Here is a 24,882-nt window from a genome sequence, read left to right as displayed (position 1 = left end):
GGTGGGTAATACTTGTAGTCAGTAAGCTGTAGGAGGAATCATGAATATTTATGAAAGGAGAAATGTGTGCATGAGCAATTGAGCTTCATTCCTCTCCATGGAACTCATGTTCAAAAAATGGCAGCTTTAGCATGATATAAGCCTGGAGTTTTTGGCCCTCTGACATCAAAAGGTGAAGCCAGGGACATGAAAACCCCCACTGCACATCCTTCCTAGACTGGGCAGAACCACTCTGTGGTTGGTGGTCTCTTATCAGGAAGGAATGCTAGCTGGTTGTTTCACTGAAAGCAGAAGTGAGGGGCAGCATCAGGCCATTGGTTGATATCAAGGATGGTGCAAGCCTTTTTACCCTTAGGAAAGAAAGCCTAATGGTAGTGAGGGAGGGAGGTGGTATAATAAGGCCTGTCTGACCTCCCATCCCATCATGGTCAGGAATTCATTTTTCAAGATTTCTTTGGGGTCCCCTTGGCCAAGAGGAGCTCCATTCAGTCATTTGTGAGACTTAGCATTTCATTTTTAATTCTCAGTTCTATAAGTAATCAATTAGTACAAATAATTTTTTGTGGTTGAGTAGATCATGATGGATTTCATATACTGCCTTCACTACTTTGATTGAGGGTATTTAAAAGTAAAGTCACACTTACAGTAAAGTAAGAGGTAATCTGTGTTCCCCAAACAAATAGCTACTAGAATGATCTCACCTAGTTTATATGAATTTCAGTTTTTGATTTTAGGCTTGCTCATCCATCAAACAGTGACTATCAATATTTATCATGTATCAGAATCAGCTGGAGAGCTTATTAAAACTCAGATTTTTTGACCCTACCTTCAAAACTTCAGATACCATAGTGCTGGGATGGCCAAAGAATGTGCATTTCAAATAAGTTTCCAGGTGTATTATCAGGGTTCTCCAGAAAAACAGAACCAGTAGGTTGTGTGTGTGTGTGTGTGTGTGTGTGTGTGTGTGTGCGTGTGTGTGTATGTGTGTGTGTTTAGAGAGAGAGAGTAAGAGATATATTTTAAAGAATTGGCTCAAGCAATTACGGTGACTAGCAAGCCTAAAATGTGCAGTTTAAGTCAAAAGGCTGTCTGCTGACAGAATTTCTTCTTGCTGGAGTATGTCAGGGGGTTGAGGTATCGGTCTTTTGTTCTATCCAGGCCTTTAACTGATTGGATCATGCCCACCCACATTAGGAAGAACAATCTGCTTTTCTCACAGTTCACTGATATAAATGTTAATCTCATCCAAAACACCCTCAGAGAAACATCCAGAATAATGTTTGACCATATCTGTGGGCATCACTGCCCAGCCAAATTGACAAATAAAATTAACTATCACACCAGATGATGCTGATGCTATTGGTCTGAGCACTTCTTAGACTGAGACTAATCATTTGAGGTACATGGGTGTTGGAAGTTCACATCATCCATGATCGCTACTCCAGCCTAAAATTGTACTGAGACATGCTTCCCTAAAATGTAGGCTTTTCTGTTGATCCCAAAGAACTGTTAACATAATCTGGGTTTATCTATAGATGGTTAGTTTATACTATTGGTATTCTTCTGTTGTACCTATTACATTTCCATAAGAATGTTTTTTTTATTTTTTTAAGAATGCTTTCTTTTTGTGAAAACTTTCATATAGAGAACAGAAAAGATGTTCCTTGTAAAAGAATATAATCTTAATCCAGCAACTTTGACCCATTCCTGTCAAAAATAGACTTTTAGAGATGCTGAGGTATATTCTCTGAGATATATAATTGATTTACTGCACTTTTTCAGTCAATTAGTTTAGTAAGTGAGAAGAACTAGGTAATGAATTGTTTTGTATTATGGATAATGGTTTTCCAATTTATCTCTATACTGATCTGTTTTCATACACTATGCTGCATTTTCTTGAATCTGGAAGGTAATTCTTATATGAAATATATCCTAGTATTCATTTGTACACTGTTTTCTTATATTTCAGAGTTGGCACCTTTTCAGAAAAAAGAATTATTTCATCTCTTACCTCTGAAGAAAAGGAATATAACTTTGAAGATAGAATTTTATTCTCACATGAAATAATACGGTCAGGTACTAGTGAAAGTGAAGATCAAGTAAGTCACTCTAGTGGAAGTCATGTGCCATCTTCAAATGGAATCAGCTCATCTTTGCCATTGTTTTATTCAGAAGTAGAGGAAATGTATCTAAGCCATACAGAGCATCCAGACAGTGAATATGAAACAATACAATTTTCCTCCAAGAAATTATTTTCAATGATGAAAACCAACAAAAACAAAAATTCAGAATTTTCTTCTGATCTTAGCTTTTCAGCCTCTAGATTAGCTGTAGAAATTGAAGATCCAGATGTGGCACCTTGCCCTCTTGCCCACTTATTTCTCTCTAGAGATCAAGTTAGACTTCTGGAAGAAAGTGTGAGAAATCAAATTCCTTCAAAACCCAAAACTAAGTTAGGGATTAGAACTACTTATCAATGCTCAAGATCTCAAGAGCCCTTGAATCAGAATCAACCTTCTGTTGGAATGGTTATTTCTGTCCAAGCACAGGATTCTTTTCCAGGACAAAATGCTTTTCAGAATCAATGTCTTTATGAAGCCCAATTTACTAGTCAAACCCAATATATAAATCATAACCAAGAATCAATTAACAGCCAGCCTGATAACAAGGCCAGCAACTTTGCCCAACCTGAAGATGTGATGAGGAAGCCATTTTCTAGCAGCACACAAGACTCCTTCCAGTCCCAAGATTTGGATAGGAACCAACATTTTGTTAAAATTCCATCAATCGTAGAGGCACAATATTCAGTAAAGGGCCTGGAGTCTGATGAGCACTTAGGTGAGGATCAGCATTCTGTTTGGTTTATAAATTCAAACAAGATTAAATATTCAATTAAGAGGCAAGACACTATTTTTAAGAATGCTGAATTTCTAGTTTTAACTCTGAATCCAAATTTAGTTACCGAAGATATGCCACAACTAAGGAGTGTAAAACCACAAGGCCAGCAACAAATTGTTTCACCAGAATTAAACCAGGATTCTGTACATAGCTCAGTGCCTCTTTTGTCTACCATTAAAGGGCAGAAAAATAGAAGAAAAACACCAGACAGTAAAAGCAAACTCAGTCTTAACATTCCATCTCTAAAAGCCAAAAAAACACCAACTTCACAAGTATTTCAAATCACAGTATGTCACACGTTAAAAAATAGGAATGAGTTAGGATGCAAGAATAACACTGAGAAGAAAGAATTACATGAAAGGAAAGATATATCAGATATAGCTCTGCATCTTATTTCTATTTCCAAGCTTATTCTGCCTTATGTTAAAAATTATTCCAGAAAACAACTACTGAAAGTCATGCCGAGTTTAATAAAATGTGGACATTTTCTGCAGAAGCAAAATAAGTCACCAGATACAGAGAAAATCAGTTATGCAGGTCCTCTTGAGGAGACAGGAATCTCAGGTATTACTAAAAAGGAAAAGGAGTATGACAAAGAAAACAAAGGACTAAAAAATATTTCACCAAAAATGTTACCTCAGCAAGAACAATCCTTCATGGTCAACACTGTTCAACTAAAAGCACCTTGTTTACTAGTAGAAACAAATGGGAAGAGTAAAGAATCTCTTAAAGACTCAATTACTCAAGCAAAGGGAATTGGTATTACAGAATTTCATGCTCCAAATAGTAAAAAACCATTTGATCTGCATATTCCAAAGCACAAGACATCTTTAGAAGAAACCATATCAAAACCCATGCAGAAACTTGTTTTCTCTCCCGAAATGGAATCAAACAATAGAATGAAAATACAGGAGGACCTACAAAGTTCAGAGAATTCCTGTCTTCAACTTTCAAATGGAGAGGAGTTACCAACCCATACACCAAAAATGCAAAGGTGCTTTCCAAGGGAAAATACACAGAAACAAAAAGATTTTTTGGAACTTGTTCTGGAGTTGTCAAATGTCCATTTGGTCATTTCCCTAGGAAGCAAAATGCATAAAAGCAGTGAAGAATTAGAAGCCATAAAAATTCAAGTGAGTGCAGAAAGTGTAAATCTGAAGGAAAATACACCATTGATACTTAATGTTACAGAAGATAGTGACCTACATGAAAATGAGGAACTAGAATGCAACACTGGAAGTAACAAAACAAATATGCACCAAGATAAAGAAACGTCTGATGCATTTCACAGTGCCGCTTACACTAACATTTCTCAACTACCTGATACAGAAACACATAGCAGATTAAAAGCCAAGACAGATACATTAAGAATAATAAGGCTCAGTCATTCAGCATCAAAGCAAGAGAAATTACCAGATAAGAAGGAAACACAGAATGCAGAATACATTGATAAGAGCTCTACATTTAAAAAGCCACAAAAATGTGATAGAAAGGAACAGGAGAAAGAAGCAAATTCAGAGCTGACACAAGGCTTCAGGTTCAGCGTACATCTAAAGCAAAAGCCCGAATACATCAAATTTGAAATGGAGCGGATCAGTTCAGGAAGTAGTAAAGCCCCAAATAAAGAGCAAGAGGTCCAACTACAAAATCTTTCTACACAAACTATTTTGGAGACTAGTCCATGCCCGATGATGGATCCATTTCAAGTTGAGAAGGTGAAGCAAAGCACAGATAGACCTACAGACAGAGAGGGTGCCAGAGATCCAAAGAATCCACTTACAATACCAGAGAACTTGCCAGTTGGTAAACTTTTAATTGATACAACAGAGCATAGTGTCCCATTTGGTGGAAACCTCCAAAAGACAATAGATAGTCATATTGTAGAAGAAAAGGAAGATGTAAAAAGATACTTACCTGCAGTTGCCCTGGGGTCTTTCAATAACCACTTGCTTACTTTACCATATTTTAAAAGGCAGGAAATTAAAAAAAAATTATCAGAAACAAAAAGTGTACTCAGTGTCAAATATGTAATTATGAAAGTAAAGAAACCAGCAATCTCACTGATGCCTTATAGCAATATATGTGGTACTCCAAACCACAGGAAAAAAATGGGAGGCAATTTTGAAATTATAATTAAACAGATACTGCAAGATAAAATTGTGGCAGGTATGCTTCTGAATGTTATTTACCCTCACATGTCTATTTTGCCTAATACTAGAATGCATAGCAGATTAAATGCAGAGAATCACAGTCATATCAAGCTAGTCCAAGAGGAATCCCAAATTGAAAGGGAAGAAAAGTATCCATATTTCATTAATAAGGGAAATGAATCCCAAAACATACTAGATGCTAAATTGCAAGATGAAGTAAAAGGTGTTAAAGAAACTCTACCAAAAGCAATCCTGCATGATAGCTGGAACCTTAGACTTGATGCACATCTAGCTAAGGAGACTAAAACAGAGAAAGAAATGCATCAACCAATCCCATTCACAGAAACTATTATGAAGTCTGTTGTGTCTCCCATAATGGAACCATCTCATGTTGAGAATGTGAAGAGTACTCAAACAACACAAACAGGCTGCAAATGCACTGCAGATTCAGAGATGCCTTCTCCAATATCAGGAAAATCGCTGATTGGAGACCGTTTAAACCAAACAAGAGAAAATGATGTTCCAAGTAATGGAAGTGATACAAGAGAAATGGGTTACTGTTTTGCAGAAAAAAAGACAGAAATACCAAAAGATTTACCAGCAACTTCGCTAGAGTCTTTCAATTACTGCATGCCTGTTTTATCTTGTTCTAAAGTGATGAAAAAGAGAGTAACATTTTCTCTCCCAACAAGCACAGTGAAGGCCAAATGCGTAAATACAAAGGCTGTGAAGCCATCAATCTCAGAGACAGTGAGTGTCACAAGCCACAGAAAGAAATCAGAATTAGACTTTAAGACTAAGTTTAAAAAGTTAAATCAAACTAAAGGATTTATACCTGAATGTGTAAATACCCTTTGCTCTCCAATGCATAGCAGTTTGCAGACAGAGTTCTGTCTCCCTGCGTCTCAATTAAAGCAAGGAGAAACAGCAGATAAGACATACATTGATGTCTTTGCTAAGAGTAGTATATCCCATGACAGAGAGGAAAAATTGCAAGATGGAGAGGAAGAGGAGCAGAAAGTTTTATTAGAAGCAGCGCCGCAGCTGAGCCAGCAGCTGGGGTCTGATGCGGGTCAAATGAAGGAAATCCATCTTGAATCAGACCCAGTGCTGAACTGTTTAACAATGGAGCTACCTATTAATGGACAACGTATGCAGCACCAAACAGGTTTTAAACAAACTACTTCAGAGACTAGTCTCCAAATGGGTCCTTCAGAAGCTGAAGAACTACCAAAAGTCAACAAAACAGAAAATGACATAAAAGTCCCTGTAGGTCGTAAGATTCCACCTCCCAAAGTTTTATGGACTCCGGAGAATAGCCATGGCTTCATACTCAATGCATGTCAGAAGGATAATGAGCTTGTCAAATCAGATGAGGAACTGAAGCAACCAGGAAATACAAATATTCAGGTACAACCACAAAAACATTTTACACAAACTATTTTGGAGTCTACTTCATGCCCTACACTGGATCAATTTCAATTTGAAAAGGTAGAGAGTTATGTTAGGTTTTCACCTCTAAAGTCTGGGGAAGCAAAGGTTGATGAAATCATATTTTATGCAAGGGAAGGTGGTATCTCATCTGCTTCTAGCCATCAAAAGGAACAAGCCGCTGGTAGTGAAAAGAAAGAGACAGTGATTTTTGATTCCTGCATGCCTGCTTTATCTACACCTAAAAGGAAGAGAAACTTAAAACAATTTTCAGACATAAAAACTTTAGTGAATCCCAAATGTGGAATTATAAAAGCAAAGAAGCCATCAATTTCATACATGCTCAATATCAAGGCTAGTGCTGGTCCAAACCGTAGAAAAGAACTGAGCTGTAACTTGACAACCAAAATGAAAGAAGTGCATCAAGGCAAAAAGGGAGCAGATGAAACATATGCTTTCCTGACTATGACACCTGACATTAACAAGTATGGCAAGGTAGAAACAGAGAAAGACATGCTAAGAGAAAAAAGACTAAGTTCTACTCAAGTAAAGCAAGATACATCTCCACATGAAGATAGTATTACTTCACATGACATTAAAGAAACCCGTCTTCAAGATGAAGAGCAAGAAGAAAGGGAACCAGAGGCATTGTTAAAAGTAATTCCACAGCACTTGCAACATTTCATATTCCGTTCAGGTCAGGGGAAGGATCTTGACTTTCACAAATTAGAAAACCAAGGAAGAAGGAAAATTCTGTTTGTTACCAAACAAGATGTCCCACAACAACTTCAGCCTGCAGAGCCAATACAAGGAGAGGAGACAAAGAAATGCCTCTGGATTCAAAATGGCACAGTATGTACATTAAATTCAAAACTTCTTCCTCTAAAATCAGAGGACCCACTAAACAGTGAAGTTTTAATTGGTGCAATAAAACGTGGTGTACCAACTCATAGGAAAGGTGTGGGGGAACAGCCCAATTCAGGTAAAGGGGGAAAGGCAGAGTTTAATAAAGATCTACGAGCAACCATCCTGGAGTTACAGAAATCACCACATGGTGAGGAGGCACAGAAGGTCAATTTGACTGATATGGAAAGCGAATCTAGCAATGCAATGAACATGAATGTACAACATGAAAGAGAAGATAAAAATATTCAAAAAATGTTACCAGAATCAGTTCCATGCTATAGTCAACACCTCAGTTTCAGTACATATCAAATGAAAGACCCTGACCCTTGCAAATCAAGATCTGAACCGAAGAGTCCTGAAGGCAGAAGTTCTTGGAATTTGTCTCATATAGTGCAAAAAACAGAGCAAGAAACACACTTTAGAGAAAGTGTTTTAGAGCCTATTTCTGGTTACATGATGAAACAAAGTCCTCATATGCAAGAAGGAATAAAATGTGTGGTAGGTCTAAAGACTTCATTTCCCAAAACAGGGAAATCAGAGATTGGTTCAATGCCACATGATACCCCTTGGGATGAAAATCCTAGAAGGAAATGGGATAGTTCTATTTCAGAGAAAACTGCATGGAATCCAAAAAACTTACAAACAGTCTTAAAACCTTTAGATTTCTCCAGTCTCATGTCATCTGAATATGAAAGTCGGAGCTATACATTAGAGTTTATAGGCAAGAAAAGTATAACGAGTCCCAAACATGTAACTTTGAAGACAAAGCAACTACCAATTTCGCAGTTGTTTAATATCATAAGATGTTCTACAGAAAACCACAGAAAGAAAAAACAGCACTGCTTTAAGTACAAGATGAAAGGGAGACAATGGTACACAAGTATAGGAGAGGCATTACGCAGTGCCACTGAATATGCTAAGAGTCCACCATCCAAATCAATGATTGATAAACTCTTATTCAATACAGCAGCAAGGGGCACTCTGTCTAACAGAACACACCATCAAAATGTGTATGGTCATACTACAGAGGAAAAGGAAGAGGTACAAGAAAATGTAGCTGCAAGTTCCTTGGGTCCTTTGGATTTCTTTATGCCTGTTTTATCTGACTCTAAAAACCAGACAAACACAATACGGTTATCAGAAAGGAAAACTATATTGAATCCCAAATGTTTAACTATGAAGGAAAAGAAATCACCAATTTCACAGATACGTAAAATCAATAGACACTTTACTACAAAACATAAGAAGAAACTTGAATCCAATTTAAAAACCAAACTGAAAGCAATGTGGCAAGGTGAAAATGTGACTGATACATTTCCAAATACCATTTCCTTCACTCCAGATACCTCTGACATTAAAAGGCAAAGCAGATTCCAAACAGAGATAGACATGAGAATATCAGGGTTAAGTCATACACAACCAACACAAATAGAGTCACTAGCTGAAGGGATAGCAAGGTGTTCTGACAAGAGAAGGACTTCCAACTTGGTAAAGGGAACAAAACTACATGATAGAGAAAGTGGGGAAAAGAAGCAAGAACATCTTACAGAAATGGATCCATTCTATGCAGAAAACTTCATGACAAATACACATCTTAGAAAGGATCCTCATCTTGGTAAATCAGAAGATGTGCTTTTGGGAGAACCTTTTATCTCAAAAAGTCAGTTTTACAAAGGGAATTCAGAAAAAAATGTAAAAATAGAAAAAAACAAAAATGGAAAAGAAAGTCTCCAAGTTGGGCTCCCAAGGATGGAGAAATCAGATAATTGTGCAGAACTCAGTGAGGCAACAGATGATGCCATATCAAATAAATATGATAAAGAGAACATTGGCCATTCTGTTTTCAAAGAAAAAGCTTTCTGTAATTTGGCAGCAATTGTCCCAGATTCCGTTGGCAGGCATTCGCCTGCTTCAGAAGAAATTAAAAGACAGAATGGCAGCCTTAAAATAGCTGACAGGTCAAGTCCCCAAGGTAGTGCTTTGCAGGCAAAGCAATCAGCAGTTTCACAATCACTTAATACTGCAGGTTATGCTATTGTAAACATTAATAAGGAACAGAAACAGAACTTTAAAGCCCAGAAGACAGAGGTAGAGAGAAATAAAGTTGCATTAAATGCCCAGCTAAAATCTATATATGTTTCTATACCTCATCTACTATGCATAAATATGGAGCAATCACCTAGTACCTGGGATATATATGAACAATCTTCTGAAACAAGAAATTCCCTAAACAAAGCAAAAGTGAGGGAGAAGGAAGGGTATGGACAACAGGTTTTGTTTCAAACAGCTCCACAGGATATCCAGCCATCTGAGTTTGGAGCAAATCAAATGAGAGAGCCTGGTCCTTTCAAAACAGAAGCATCTTTAATCAATACAGTGTGTTCTAGGAACATCACTCCCGAGAAAACAGAAGCTGATTTAATAGATGAAGAAGCAAAGATAAATGTTGCAGAAGAGTTTAATCAAGAATCTGTTTTTTTCTCTAAGATACATCTACTTCAAATTGAAAACAAGAAAGAATCTAAAACTGCAGACTGGAAAACAAGGGCAGATCCCAAGACACTTGCCCTGCAAAATAAACAGCAAGAGCTGTGTGTCTCAGGAACTCTCTGGAGTTATCCTAATCCCTACACATCTATTTTTCCTAAAATCATAAGACATAAAGATAAGGCAAAGACAGCTGATGTGGAAAGTACTATGCATACCAAACAGATAAAATTGAAGGCGAAGAGAATACCAGTTTCCCAGCTGCTTGAATATGGTACTGCAAGCAATAAAAAAGAACTGAGAGGTAACATCCAGCAGCAGAAGTCATTCCAGCTGAGTAAAAATGCAGTACATCGAGTTCTAAAGGCTGTTTATGACTCTGGATACTATGTGTCTAGCATTAAAAAGCTTACAAAAGTAAAAATGGAGAAAGACGAGTCAAAAGACAGGGCATGCATTCTTCCACAGCCAAAGCTGGAGAAACCACTACAAGAAATGCAAAGGTCATTGTCGGGATGTACTGATATGTCCAACATTCTCAGAAAACAGGAACAAGATATTAGAGAAAAGGAACAAAAACACCAAAGCATTTCAGAAGACATATCCCAATACTATATTGGACCGTTAAGGATTAGTTCACAACAAATCAATTACAGTAGTTTTGACGCCCCAAGAGTTAGAACAGATGAAGAACTTGAATTCTTCATTGCACAAAGAACAAAGGAAAAAGATGTGGGCATTGCCAAACATTCAGTTTCAATTCCATGGGAGAGAGAAGAATCAAAGAGACTAGATATTCCACTAAACTCAAAAGGACAGAATATATTTTTTACAGAGTTGGATACTTCTCAACAAAAGACTTGCCAGGAGCAAGAATTGCTGAAACAAGAAGATATTTCTATGACAAACCTGGAATCTATGGCCTGCCCCATTATGGAACCTCTTCATTTAGAAAACACGGGAAAGGTAGCTGAGGAAGAGGATGTGTACATTAACAGAAAAAATAGTTCACATGTACTGGAAAGAGAAGGATTAAAGGAAACTGCTATCTTTGTAGGTTCTAAAGGACAGAAATTTCTTTATACGAATTCAGAGGTCCAGAACAAAGTGCCTGCAGTGCAGAAAGAACAGGTGAATCCAGATCATGTTCCTGAAAGTATTCTGGATTCTGAATCTTTCCTCAATAAAGACCCTCTTCACTTAAAACAGACAGTGAATACAACAAGAAAAGAAAACGTTACCATCTCTGAAAGTTTCAATGAAAATCTCTGGGGAAAAGAGCAATCAAATTTGGATATTACATTAAAATCAAATAGACAGAAAATTGACTTTTCAAAAACATTGAGGATGAAGCATCTAAGTAATTGTTATCAGAATAAAGAGAATATTCTGGAATCCATTTTCCCTTGCATATTACATCACCTTCATATTGAAAATCCCAAGAAAGAAGACTCAGCAGAAGAAACCATGAGTTCAAAAGTTTTAAGCCCAATGGTAGAAAAAGCATTGCACAAAGTAGGTATTCTGGTGGATCAACCTCCATGTTCAGAAGGAATAAATCTGCATATTAAAAGAAGAAAAGAACATCTACAAGAAAGTACACACGAAGCTTTTCCAGCATCTGTTTCTCACTCTCTAACGGACATACTTCAGATTAAGTCACCAGAGGTAAAGAAAGCATTAAAGGCAGTTGATAGTTTAGGGTACCACACTTCAAATACAAAAGGAATTGGCTTACTTTTTCCAAGACAGGCAGAGGAGGAAGAAAAATGTACATACAAGGCTCTTCCAAAGCCTGCATCTCACTCCAAAACAGATCTATTTCAGTTCAATGCATCTATGCAACAAGAGAAATTAGATGCTATGGATATTCCGCATTATGACTATTTAATTTCACAGACTAGAGGAGCAGTAAAACAAATGGATGTCATAGTTGGATATACTCAAAACAGTAAAGAAAGACAAGCCTTACTCAAAACAGGCCAAAAATGGCAGTACCTACCAATTTCCTATGAGAACTTTTGGGAGCATATATCTTACCCTCAAAAGTATCCTTGTCTCCTGCAACATTTAATGCCTCAGGAAAAGGAAACATTATCAGAAGGAGGTAATTTATCAAGCCGGACACCAGGACTAGACTTGTTTTCTGAAGATCAACTAAGCACTATAACTAAGAATGGACTAGAATGGATTATGCCCTTGAGTACTCCAAGGCAGATGAAAAAAGAAGATACAATGCTGCTCTTAGGATCATACCATAAAACTATAAAATATCCAAGTCTCTTATTTCCAAAAGGAATGAAATCATCAGATGGGGTACAGGTCTTTGATTTAATATCAAATAATAGCTCACCCAAGTTAAGACTTGGGAAGAAGATAGAAACACATAAGGCAAATGAAAAGGTACAAAAAGAAGTATGTCTGCCTGCAACATTACATTCTCTTTCTGCATCCATGCCTGTTTTGCAAGAAAGTAAAGGACAGAAGGATAGTATAAAACAAGTTATTAGGAAAGGCGTGATATGCCACAAAAGAAGAACTTCAAAACTGAAGAAATCAGTATTTTCACATATACTCAATACCAGTGACTGTGGTGCCCCAAGTAACAGACTAGAAATGCAGTGGAACGTGACAGAGAAAACGGTCAATGTGAAACATAGAATGAGTGAACTAGATTTGGTTGCAGCAAAAATATGTGAGTCTATTCTTTCTTTACCTCACTTCAAATTGAATAAAGACACAATTGATGGGGTGATTTCAAGTAATGTTAAAAGGACAAAACAACATATATCACAGGGAGAGAAGAAGGATAGAGTGAAAGCAATGGATGTGAAAAGAATAAAAAGCCCTAACATCATTTTGAAGCCAAGGAAGTCATCACTGCCACATATACTCAGTATAAAGGAATTTCCTTTGCTGTTGGACATTATAAAACAAGAGGGCAAGATGCAAGAAGGTAAAGGTAAATCAAGTATGAAACTGACAAACTTGTGTACTTCTTTACCATCTCTATCACATAGTAATTCAAATTCAAGAACAAAAGCAGGTAAAGGTAAGTTAGGAATTCTAAAGGGCTGCCTTCCACCACTAAAGCTCCAGGCATTATCAAATGTCAGACTAGTATCATTTGCAGAGTCAGTTAATAGAGAGAGTTTAAGTAATGTAATAGAATCAAAATGTTTTCCACAGAAAAAGAAGGCAGATAGAGAAAATATAGTAGATGTGAAAGACATAATGGGCCTCATATGTATCACTTTGAAAGGAAATAAATCACCTTTTAAACATTTACTGCATGGAAAGGAACCACAATGGAGCAATAAAAAACCAGAGAAAATTACGCAGGAAGATGAAAGTAATCTAAATGTAGTTCAGAATAAACTCTGTGCTTCTATTCTTTCTCCACTTCACTTGGAATGGAATCCCAGAATAAAAGAGGTGTACATGAGAAGAATAACAAAATTCTGTCTTTCATTATCAACACACCAGGAATTATCAGATACAATGGAAAAATGTGAGCAGCCAATTGATGATAGTTTAAGCAGTATCAAAAAAGCAAAACATATGCCGCAGAAAGACAAACACAGAGTGGAAAAGGCTTTGGAAAAAAACATGCGTTCCAAAAGAATGGCTCTTGAGGTGAAGCAGCCTTCAGTATTCCAAGAATTAGTGTTGAACATCAAAGAAAAAGGGGGAAAGATTCAGAAAGATAAACAAGTTGAGATTTGGAACAAACCTTTTGCTTCCATCTCTTTTCCACCTTACTCTAAAGTGGGCACAATTAAAGGAGAGGAAGCCATGGAAATAAAAATGAGATCCTCTTTTTCACAACCAAATCTCCAAGAGTCATCAGATACAGAGAAAATAGCATATGAAAAGTGCATTTCTGATAATATCTCAAACCGTGTAAAAAAGGCCCTAGAACCTACACTGCAAAAAGAACAGGAGAGGCAAAACATGGAAAAAAATAGGCCTTTGAAGAAAATGAAATCATCAGTTTCACAGGGAATTCAGTTGGACATCAAAGAGCAAGAGAAAAAGATAGAACATATTAAAGGTGAAACAAGTGTGCTTCTGATGAATGCCTGCCCTTCCATCCCCTCTCCTTCTCATTTACAACTGGAAACAAGGAGAGAAAAAGCAGAGCATGTCACTGAAATAACAAGATACTGTCTTCCAGAACTATCACACCAAAAATCATCAGAGGCAGGGGAAAAAGCAGATGGACTGGCCAGTAAGGGTGATATCACAATCGAAGTACAAAAGGCAAAAGATTACATGCAACAGAAAGAAAAGGATGAAGTAAAAATATCTGCTAAGAAAGACATAATGCATCCAGAAGACAAAGGTCTGAAAGGAAAGAAGGCACTTTCACAAGACCTACCACTGAATACTAAAGAGCCAGGGAAAATGGATCAAGAAGCTCAGGAGCAAGGGAAAGAGGACAGAGAAGGTGAGGAGCAAGGAAAAGAGGACAGAAGAGGTGCAGGACAAGAAAAGGTTGATAGGGAAGACACAGAGCAAAGGAAAATGGATCACAAAGTTGAAGAGCAACAGAAAGCAGATGGAGTAGGCATAGAGCAAGGGAAAATGCACGGAGACAAGAGTGAACAGGAAACAGTTCTGTTCCTATATTTGCCTTCCAATTCTTCTCTAACCCATTATAAGTTGGACACAAGAATAGAAGGAGAGAGAGACCAACGAGGAATAATCAGACCTGGTATTTCACAACTAAGGCCTCAGAAATCATCAGAGACCGAGAAAAAAGCAAATGGAGTGCCTAGTGAGGGTGATATCACAAGTGAAGTACAAAAAGCAAAAGATTACATGCAACAGAAAGAAGAGGATGAAGTAAAAACATCAGCTGAGAAAGACTTAATGCATCCAAAAGACAAAGATCTGAAAGGAAAGAAGGCACTTTCACAGAACCTACTATTGAATCCTAAAGAGCCAGGGAAAAGGGATGGAGAAGGCCAGGAGCAAGGGAAAGAAGACAGAGAAGGTGAGGAGCAAAGGAAAAGGGATGGAGAAGTTGAAGGGCAACAGCAAGCAGATGGAATAGGCACAGAGCAAGGGAAAAGGGATGGACACAAGAGTAAACAGGAAATAGTTCTGTTCCCATATTTGCCGTCTGAGTCTTCTCTAACTCGTTATGAATTGAACACAAGAAAAGAAGGAGAGAAAGACTTACAAGGAACAATAAAATCTGCTGCTTTGCAACTAAGGCAGCAGAAATCATTTGATGCAGGGAAAATAGCACATACAAACTCATTTGGGGTGGATAGCTCAAATGATGTAAAAACAGTACAAGAATGCAAGCCACAGAAAGAAGCAGATAGAGGAGAAATAGTAAGTGTGGATTATATAATGCAACCTGAAGGCACAATTTTTGAGGCAGAGCAATTATCACTTCCACACACACTCAATATTCCTGGCAGCAGTGGCTCCAAACCTAGAGAAGTACCAACAAACATAAAAGAAAAATTGAGACATGTACAGGAAAGAAAAAGTGAGCTAGATGAGTTTCTGACAATACCTCCTCTACCTCACTGTAAATTAGACAAAGGAACAGCAGGCCAAAAAGAGGAACAAGGAGTAACAAGATGTTTTCTTCCACCCTCATGGCACATGGAATCATCAGATACAGGGAAATTAAAACATACTTTGTTGTATTTGAATGATACCACAGGTGATTCAAAAAGAACAAAATACATGGCCCAGATCCAAAATGATAAAGCAAATATTTCAGAGAAAAGTGTAATGCATCTCAAGTACATAGCTCTGAAGGCAGAGAAATCATCCCTTTCCCATATACTAAAAACGAAGGAACTGCAGGTGACCATCAGTAAACAAGGGGAAAAGGCACAAGAAAGTGAGGTGGAAATAGTTGTGCTTCTGAACAAAACTTGTCCTTCTGTCACTTCTTCAGCTTTCCTTGAGTTAGACTCAATAAAAGAAGAGGAAGGCGAACCAGGAATAACAAGAAGCTTTATGCAACCTCTTGAGATCCAGGAATCATTGCCTTCAGGGCAAACAGCACCTACAAAGCCAACAGAGAGCCTTGTAAAGAAAGGGAAACAACTTCTCCCACAGAAAGAAGACGGAGTACAAACAGTATCCATGCATGGCCTGACGCACCCCAGTGATGCTGTTTTCAAGGCAAAGACATCAGTACCTCCACTAGTGTTCAGCATCACTGAGCACAGTCCTCTGAGCAAGAGAAAGGAGCCACAGTGGGGCATGAAAGAGAGAGCAGGACAGAAGCGGGACAGGACAGGATGTCCTCACATGATTCTGACAAAAATTCATCTGTTCATGCCTTCTCTCTCTCACCATAGATTCTCTCCTTCACAACTAAAGCTTCCTATATCATCAGGTGCAGGAAAAAGCAGACGTGAAAATTCAAATGAAGGTATTAGCTCAAATGAAGTAATACTAAAAGCAAATCAACAAATGCCATATAAAGAGGCAAAGGACAGAGTAAAAATAGAAGGCAGGGAAGGTAGAATACTCCCCAAAAGGGTACATTTGAAACCAGAGGCATCCCCACTTGCACTTCTATGCAATAGAAAGAACTGCCCTTTGAATATTGAAGAGCAAGGGGAAGGAGTACAGGAAAGCAAAAAGGAACCTGGAGTGGTTCCAAGGAAACCTTCTCCTTCATTGCCTCCTCCTCCATTTTACCTGAATTGTGACACTAGAAGGAATGAAAAGGAAGGCACATTAGGAAAAACACAATTCAGTTTCCCACCACTCAAGATTCAGGATTCATCAGATTCAGGCAGAAAAGCATACGCTGAGTCACTGCATGGTTACACGTTAAGCAACTCAAAAGGACCAGTACAACCCATAGCACAGGAAGAAGAGAAAGGTGAACTCAGAATAGATACGGAAGACAAAATGCTCCCCAAATGTACGGACCTGAAGGCAAAGCAATTACTACTCTCAGAGAAACTCAATACCGAAAAATTGCAGTGGAAAAGTAAAGAACAAAAAAGAAACAGTCAGCAAGATAAAAATAAACAAGTTACGGGTCTGACAAGCATGAATACTTCTTTACTTACTCCACCTTATCTTAAGTTTGATACAATAGAAGGAGAAGAGAACGTGGTAAGAATTACAAAAGTATCTCTCCCACAGTCATGGTCCAAGGACTCATCAGATGCAGGGAGAATAGCATGTCCAGAAGCAACCCATGGAGAACTTTCAAGTAATGTAAAGCAATTAAAAGCACACCTGCTACGGAAAGAAGAGAAGGATAGAGAAAAAGTTGTGGATATGACCAGTGTACTGGATCCCAACAAAATGTATTTGAAGGCGAAGAAATTGCCTGTCTTACATACACACAGTTCAAGTGATCTTCAGTGGAAAACTAGAGAGCAAGAGGAGGAAAAGATCCAGAAAGTTAAAAGTGGGCCAGGTGTCATGTTGTCTAAGAGTCCTTCTAGATCCTCCCCACTTCACCTTAACATGAGTGCTGGGTTCCAGGAGGAAAGCATACCGATATTAACAAGATCCTCTTTTCCCCTAGTAAAACTCCAGGTATCACCAGATACTGAGGGAGGCACATATATAAGGCCAATTGCTAGTGGTATTTTAATCTTTCTACAAAAAGGAAAATATGTGTTGCAGAACAAGGAAGAGGATGATGTGCAGATAGTAAACATCGTAATATTCCCCAAACATCAGGAAGAGAAGACGCAGGAATGTGAAGCTGAACCAGGTGCGGTTCTGACCAAATCCACTTCATTGCCAACCCTATCTCAACTGGAATTGGATAAAGAAACACATTTAGATAATGAAATGCTACGGCTTAAAAGACCTATTTTGCAGAGAATATCACACATAGGGGAGACTGTACATAGAGAGTCCATTGTTGGTGATATCTCAAAAGATGTTAAAAATGAAAAGCAACATATCCCTCAAAAAGAAGAGAAGAACCAAGAAAAAATAATCGACACGAGAGGCACAGATATAACTTTGAAGTCAAAGAAGTCACCTCGTTCCTGTATGCTCCACAGAACAGAACTGCACGTGAACTTTGGAGGGCAAGGACGAAAGGAACATGAAGGTCAAGATAAACCACCAGGTATGATTCAAAGAAAACACTGCATACTCCTTTCCAAACCATTACCATCTAACCTTAAACTGGGGAGAGCTACGCATGCAGATGAAGAAAGGCTTGGAGGTAAGACATCCTTTTTACTTCCACTAATGCCATCAGCATTACCAGATACAGAGAAAACAGCAGATGCAGAGGCAAGGAGTGGTGATGTAAGAAAAGGAAAACCACATAGGTCACAGAAAGAAAACAGGCATGAAGTGAAAAGGATAGATATGAGGGTCAGGATACACTGCCAAGAGCCAAGGATTTCACCAATGTCACATATCCTTAATGCAAAGGAATTAGTGTTGAATATTAACAAACTGGAGAAAAAAGTACACAAAGATAAAGATGAAGCATGTGTGGTTCTGTCAAGGACTTTTCTTTCTGTATCATCAGCACCTCCTCTTTATCTGGATTCAGGGAACAAAATAGACAAAGACACACCAGGAATTACAGGATCATCTTGTCCACAGCGAAATCTCCAGGAACCCTCAAATACCCAGAAAATAGCAAATAGAGACTCAGTTGAAGGTGATGATAAAAACATTGTTAAGCAAACAGAACAGTATGTGCCCCACCCAGAGGCAGAGCAACAGTGGACGGCAAACTTCATGATCAGCATCCAGCAAAGGAACGAACCTTCACGAGTCAGGTCAGAAGGAGATTTGAATCGGTTAGTTTTAAATTCAGAGGATGAGGACATTTATTTCACAGGGTTTGGTACCATAAGAAGTGGGAAAAGGCTAGAACGGCTCTTTACAGGGAAAAAGACTCAGCAAGAAACTGAAATAATGGATAACTTAAACCATAAAATCAGTCCTAAGGTTTCAGTCTCACTGCTAAGGAAAATATCTGAGGAACTGTATGTCACATTTGGCACCCCTACAAGTTCAAAAGGATTTTCTGTTTCAGAGAGAGATGCTCACCAGCAAGAAACTTCATCAAAACTATCTCCAGAACTTGCAGGTTCATGTAAATTTGATAAGCCAGGGAAAGATGTACAAAGTAATGAAAGAATCAGCAAAATGTTTTCTCCCAAAGTGTTAGCACCACAGACAAAGGGATCGCTCAAAAAAATAAGTATCATCATCAGTTGGAATGCCCCCCAAAATATAGAAGAACAAGATATTGTCATGAAAAAGCAAGTGATCCAACGGTGTGAACGTGGACGCAAGACCAGGCCAAACACTATCCTTTCTCTTAAGTTTCCACTTCAAAGTGGAAAGCAGAAGACACGATCAGAAACAGATGTGGACAAGAAAACAACAGCACACCCCAGCCTACAGATGCTACCAGGAATACACGTGGATATGACAGAGATTGACCGTGCAAAAGGGGGAAAGGAGCAGGCATTGCTCATTTCAAAACAAGAGGAAGGTGTTCTGGAATTGCTTCCAAAGTCCCTATTCCCTCCCTGGACTTTTCCATTTCAATCAGGAGATCTGAAGGAAAAAGATCAAACAGATGCAAACACCAATATAAATCTAGAGCATAAAAGAATAGAAATGGACAATGATACTACTGTGAATCAGAAAGAAGGGAAATTAAAAATAGGTGCAAACAGAGCTTTACATCTGGAAGAAGAGAAAACAGAGATGCACAAGGCCAGGACTGCCAATCTGGAGAAGAAGAGAGGAAGAATGGACACAAGCAGTAGTGCACACCTGCATCCTCCATCTCTAAAGGCAGAGGAATCTCAAATGAAGACTCAGGTCATCACTGAAAGGGAGAATAGCCACCTAACCAAGCAAAAGCAGAAAAAAGAACTAGAAGCATCTAATGCAAAACAAAGCATTCAACTACAAAACTTATTTCAAAGAAATGTTCTGGATTCATTTTATTCATATGTTCCTCTTTCTCCCAAATGTAAAGACCAGAAAGGCAGATTAACAATAAGAGATCTGAAAAGAGAATTGAGCACCGAATATTTAACTATGAAAATCCAGAATCACCCAATTCCACAGATGCTTACTATCACAGGGCGTGGTACACCAAGCAATAGAAAGAAATTAGAGTATAATGTTAAGCTAAAGAACATGGTTTCGTGGAGTAAGGATATCTCAGGAATATTTATCAGAAGTCTTTCTATTTCCATGATGCGTTCACCTCATGCTGACTCTAAGACAAACCGAGAAAGAGAAAAGAGAATCTGTCTTTCTAAATTCCAGGAAAAATCACCAAACACCAAATTCCAGGAAATGTTTAAGAGAGACACTTTAACAATTGTAAAACGGGAACAGAATTTTACAAACACAGTTCCACAAGATCCCCAGCCCTTTGCAGTGGACAAACAACAAATGCAGAAACTTTCTAATGTCAAATCAGAAGCAAACCTCAGAAGTGAAATGAATACAAAATACTTAAAGGCACAAACAAAAGAACAGATTGTTCCAGGGCATGATGTCTCAAGGATCATTAAAACACCAGAGTTACGTATCATCAAGCAGGAAGAAAAGATTCCAAAACGCATTCTGACACGCACAGAGTGTCCATCTATGCTTGAAGATCCAAAGTTACCCAAGCAAAGGGATCAGAGTGAACCAGTATGGGATATGAGCACACAAAAGGTTCAGCAACAAAAAGCTTTCCCAGGAACTGTGCCCATACCGCCTCAAGTTAAAAGTAATGAAGTCAAAATAGTTGCAGACAGTACAAATGCAGAACATTTACTTCCCATTTGTGAAGCAACCAAAGATATCTCTCAATCCCAGGTTAAAAATATGATCCAAGACAAAGTTTCTTCTGATAAACTGGGTAACATACAAGCCTATAAGCCTGACGACTTGAAGTCACCACCTTTTCCAGAGGGTTCAGATACAATATCAACAGCAATATATCCCAAACTGCAGCACAAACCCCTTTTAGAACAGTTTACTCCCAAAGAAAGAAATAAGCTTACTAAACATTTAGAGTCAAAAGCACTTGAAATACAACTGAATCTGATACCAGAGATGGCAAGAAAATCTTTACAAATGTTCAACTTTTATCCAAAAGGGACTATTTTAAAAGATAACAGTTGGAGGTTCTATTTGAGACATAAAACAGTGAGCTTTATGTCTCTAGAAGGGACTGATACCATAGAACCTAACTCAAAACATAAATACCAAAATGATTCCCCTCTTGTCAGCAATATGAAGACACTGACTGTTGATGTTTCAAGTGGTGGTGAGGAGACAATCACAAAGCCACAGAGTATTAATAAGCTAGAAAATAGAACATCTTCAGTGACTTCTGCTAGTGAGATGCTATTGCCTCATATCCTCCAAAAGCACTCAGTAAAAGAAAAAGGCAAACTCCTCATGCACTTTTCTGTGAAAACACTGGAGATACAAATGAAAGCCTTTCCCAGAATTGTAAGAGAATCTTATGCAATGACCAGTGCTTGTGAGAGAAAGAAACCCTTATCTAACTATATTCATCCTGGTTTCACAGGACCAAAACGACAAAACAGAATATTGTTACTTTTTGAGGAAAAGTCTCTCCATCAAATAGATCTTGATTTACAATACAAATACCTTCGTTTTCTCCTAGGGCTTCCTGTTGGAAGTACGTTCCCTAAGCCAAATTTACTTCCCAAACATAATAAGTTAAACACAATTGCAATGTGTAAAAAAGTAGATGCTGGTGGAGAAAGTGGTAGTCTTTCCATTGATACAGAACTGTTAGAACAACATATTTCTTTCAAGAAGCAAAGTCCCCATGAAAACTCATCACTCATCGGAAAATTCCCAGAGCCAACCCTTGTGTGTGCTTCTGACCGTGATCTGCACGGCCTGAGGAAGAAAGATCCTCAAGTTCTTTCAGAGTCAGAATTCCGTGTGACTCCAGAAAAAAACAAACAATATCACGTATGGTTTCAAGAAAGGAATGCATATGAATCTGTTGATTTAAGGACCCAGAAAAATGCTACTGGTTCAGCTGTTTCACATGAAACTCAGATTTCTGAAGATTTTATTGATATTCAGACAGATATTGAGAGTCCAGCTGACTTGGACAAATGTTCATGTCTTGAAGTAAGTGAGAGTGAGGAATGTATGTTTCTGGAAGCCAACACTTATTTAAGTCAGGAATCAGAAAACATTCTATTTGAATTGCAGACAGGCATTCCTTTGGAAAATCTCTACAAAATCACAACTGATTTGAAATCATTTTACAGTGAAGATTCAGGTTCCCATTGTACTAGAGAGTGCAGAAAGGAAACCTTAATTATTACATCACCTTCCTGTAAGTCCCACAAAAGCAGGAAATACAGATCATCTTTCAAAATGAAATCTCCTGACTGGTTGTGTCATAGTTCATTAAATACTGTGGAAATTCAGTCTAGGTCATCTAGTGTGTCATTCAGTGAAGAGAAACTTCCATGGACTAGCAAGAGCAGAACAAGTTACTCTTTAGCTTCCTTAACTGAATCAAATATTAAATTACATCTTGCAAAAAAACAAGGCACGTCTCACATGCACCCAGAAAGCAAAGAAAGAAAGAAGGCCAGATCTGATTTATTTAGGAAGAACAACAGTCATTGGGACCACAATTACAGTTATACACACAATAAAGAGAAACGTGACAGGAAGAAGAGAGTGTATGATTATGACTCAGAAAGACTGGATTGTTTCCAAAGCAAACATAAATCAACATCAAAACCTCATCACAACGATATCAACTTCTATTCTGAAAGAAAACAAAACCAGCCCTTTTTTTTTGCCTGTGTACCAGCAGACTCACTGGAGGTTATACCCAAAACCATTCGCTGGACTATTCCCCCTGCAACCTTAAAGAAAAGAAACTTCAGAGTTCCCCTAGTGGCAAAGATTTCAAGTTCTTGGAATATATGGAGTTCCTCAAAAAAGTTGCTGGGGTCGCTCTCAGAGTCCCTTACTACAGTTTTTCGCAACTGACATTACCATAGCTAAACTCCTCTGAAGTGGACAGCTGGTCGCTATTGTGATATTCTGTTAATAAAATCATATAATGTCCAATGGCTTCCTCGTGAAGTGTTTTTATATAAAGATAGAAAGTAATCCAATCTTCTAGTGATAGATTGAAATTTGTTATTTACCATTAACAATTTAGAAAGTCCAGGCACTTTTGCTGACTGGCAATTTTGCGTACCATTTCATCAGGAACCACCAGACTTCACCAGAAACGGATACATCAGATATGGTAAGGTGCAAACCAATAGGTTGGGACGCATAAAATGTGTGACTTCACATAGAGATGTCCTTGCTGTTTGTGGTATCCGTATGAGTTTATACTGCACAAACACAAAAACTCTGGCGAACCCCATGTCATGCAATTCCCATCAAAAAAGAAAGACTAGTAAATGGATAGTGCATGCTCTGCTCTTTTGAATATATTCTTGTCAGAAGGGAACATCCTTTTTGACTAGATGTTGTAGAGAAAGATTAGCCGCTTATAATTGTACACACCTGATGAAAAGAAGCCTTTTTCTGCCGACTAGTTTCTCATATTGTACATTTCAACCCGTTTCTCCTCTCTTTGCACAATCCTTTGGTCCTGGACACTGTGGGAGGCTTTCATGTTGGGATGTAGCCCCTGACTTTGCACCCTTATTTCACCACCTAGGATATGTCCTTTAAAGTGGGCAGAAGGATTCCTGGAAGCTATTCCTATACTTTGATAGAAATATATATCAAAGTGAAAGTCAATTACACAAATATATAGCCCACTACATCCAGTCTAAATGCACCCTAACTCAACTTCCCTAAATCTAATCCCCAAAGTATTTGTAACCTATCCTATACTCACTGACTTGAAGTCAGACGTGATGGAGGGTAAGTCAAAGTGGAAATAATATTTTTAACAAAATTGCAGTAAGCCTATCTTACTTTTACAAATCTTTGGGGCCCTGAAGCTCAAGCTTTTTCAGTTTTTATAGTATATCTGCTTATGCAGATAGCATCAATTTATTATTTTCCATATTGTAAGCAACAAATTCAAAGTCTACCATATACCATGCCTTGTCCTGGATACTGAACATAACAAAAATTAACAAAGCACAATCTTTAATTTGTTTTAATTTTAATTTTTATGAATACAAAATGGCTGTACATATTTATGGGGTTTATGTGATATTTTGATACAAGCATACAATGTATAATGATCAAATCAGAGTAATTAGGGTATCTGTCACTCAAACATTTACTATTTTTTAAACTGTCTTTTTTGAGACTAGGTCTCACTATGTTGCCCAGGCTGGTCTTGAACTCCTGGGCTTAAGCCAAGTAAGTGGGATTATAGGTGTGTGATACCACACCTGGATTAACAAAGCATAATCTTTTTTTTTTTTTTGAGATGGAGTCCCGATCTGTCGCCAGGCTGGAGTGCAGTGGTGTGATCTCAGCTCACTGAAATCTCTGCCTCCCAGGTTCAAGCAATTCTCCTGCCTCAGCCTCCCGAGTAGCTGGGACTACAGGCATGCACCACCACACCCAGCTAATTTTTGTATTTTTAGTAGAGACGGCATTTCACCATGTTGGCCAGGACGGTCTCGATCTCTTGACCTCGTGATCTGCCTGCCTCGGCCTCCCAAAGTGCTGGGATTACAGGCCTGAGCCACGGTGCCTGGCCTATTTCATTCTTAACCACAATTACTGAGTGAGATGTGTGTGCCTGTTGGGCATGACATAACTCCTCAAACTTTGGAATTGGATGGAACACCACACTGATTCTTGTGCAATACTTGCTTTTATTTCAGCAATGGCTGAAAACTCAGCTCGACAAAGAAAGTATGTAATGGAAAGGAATGTAAGTACCATGCAATTATAAAACTGTGAACTCTCTTGAGCTAATAATTCATATAGTGTCCAACAGATGCCGCTGTGTTCACAGCTCAAAAATGCTCCATGTCACTGCAGAGCGCATGTTTGGAACTGCTGCTTCAAATTT

The 24,882-nt window shown here is 38.2% G+C and overlaps 1 protein-coding gene across 1 annotated transcript in view; it reads left to right on the top strand.

The window, feature by feature from the left end:
- CCDC168 (coiled-coil domain containing 168) overlaps positions 1–22,944 on the top strand; it is a 29,681-nt gene extending 6,737 nt beyond the window's left edge. Inside the window, exon 4 of the mRNA XM_015439494.3 lies at positions 1,970–22,944. Coding sequence (XP_015294980.3) covers positions 1,970–22,871 — 20,902 coding nt within the window. The 3' untranslated portion in view covers positions 22,872–22,944. The remainder of the gene's footprint in view (positions 1–1,969) is intronic.
- Positions 22,945–24,882: the final 1,938 nt, after the last annotated feature.

This window comes from Macaca fascicularis, chromosome 17 (assembly GCF_037993035.2).
Source record: "Macaca fascicularis isolate 582-1 chromosome 17, T2T-MFA8v1.1".
In the NCBI taxonomy this organism is placed as follows: Eukaryota; Metazoa; Chordata; class Mammalia; order Primates; family Cercopithecidae; genus Macaca; species Macaca fascicularis.
Note: the sequence above shows the minus strand (reverse complement) of the source record. Positions and strands in the feature narration are given on the sequence as shown.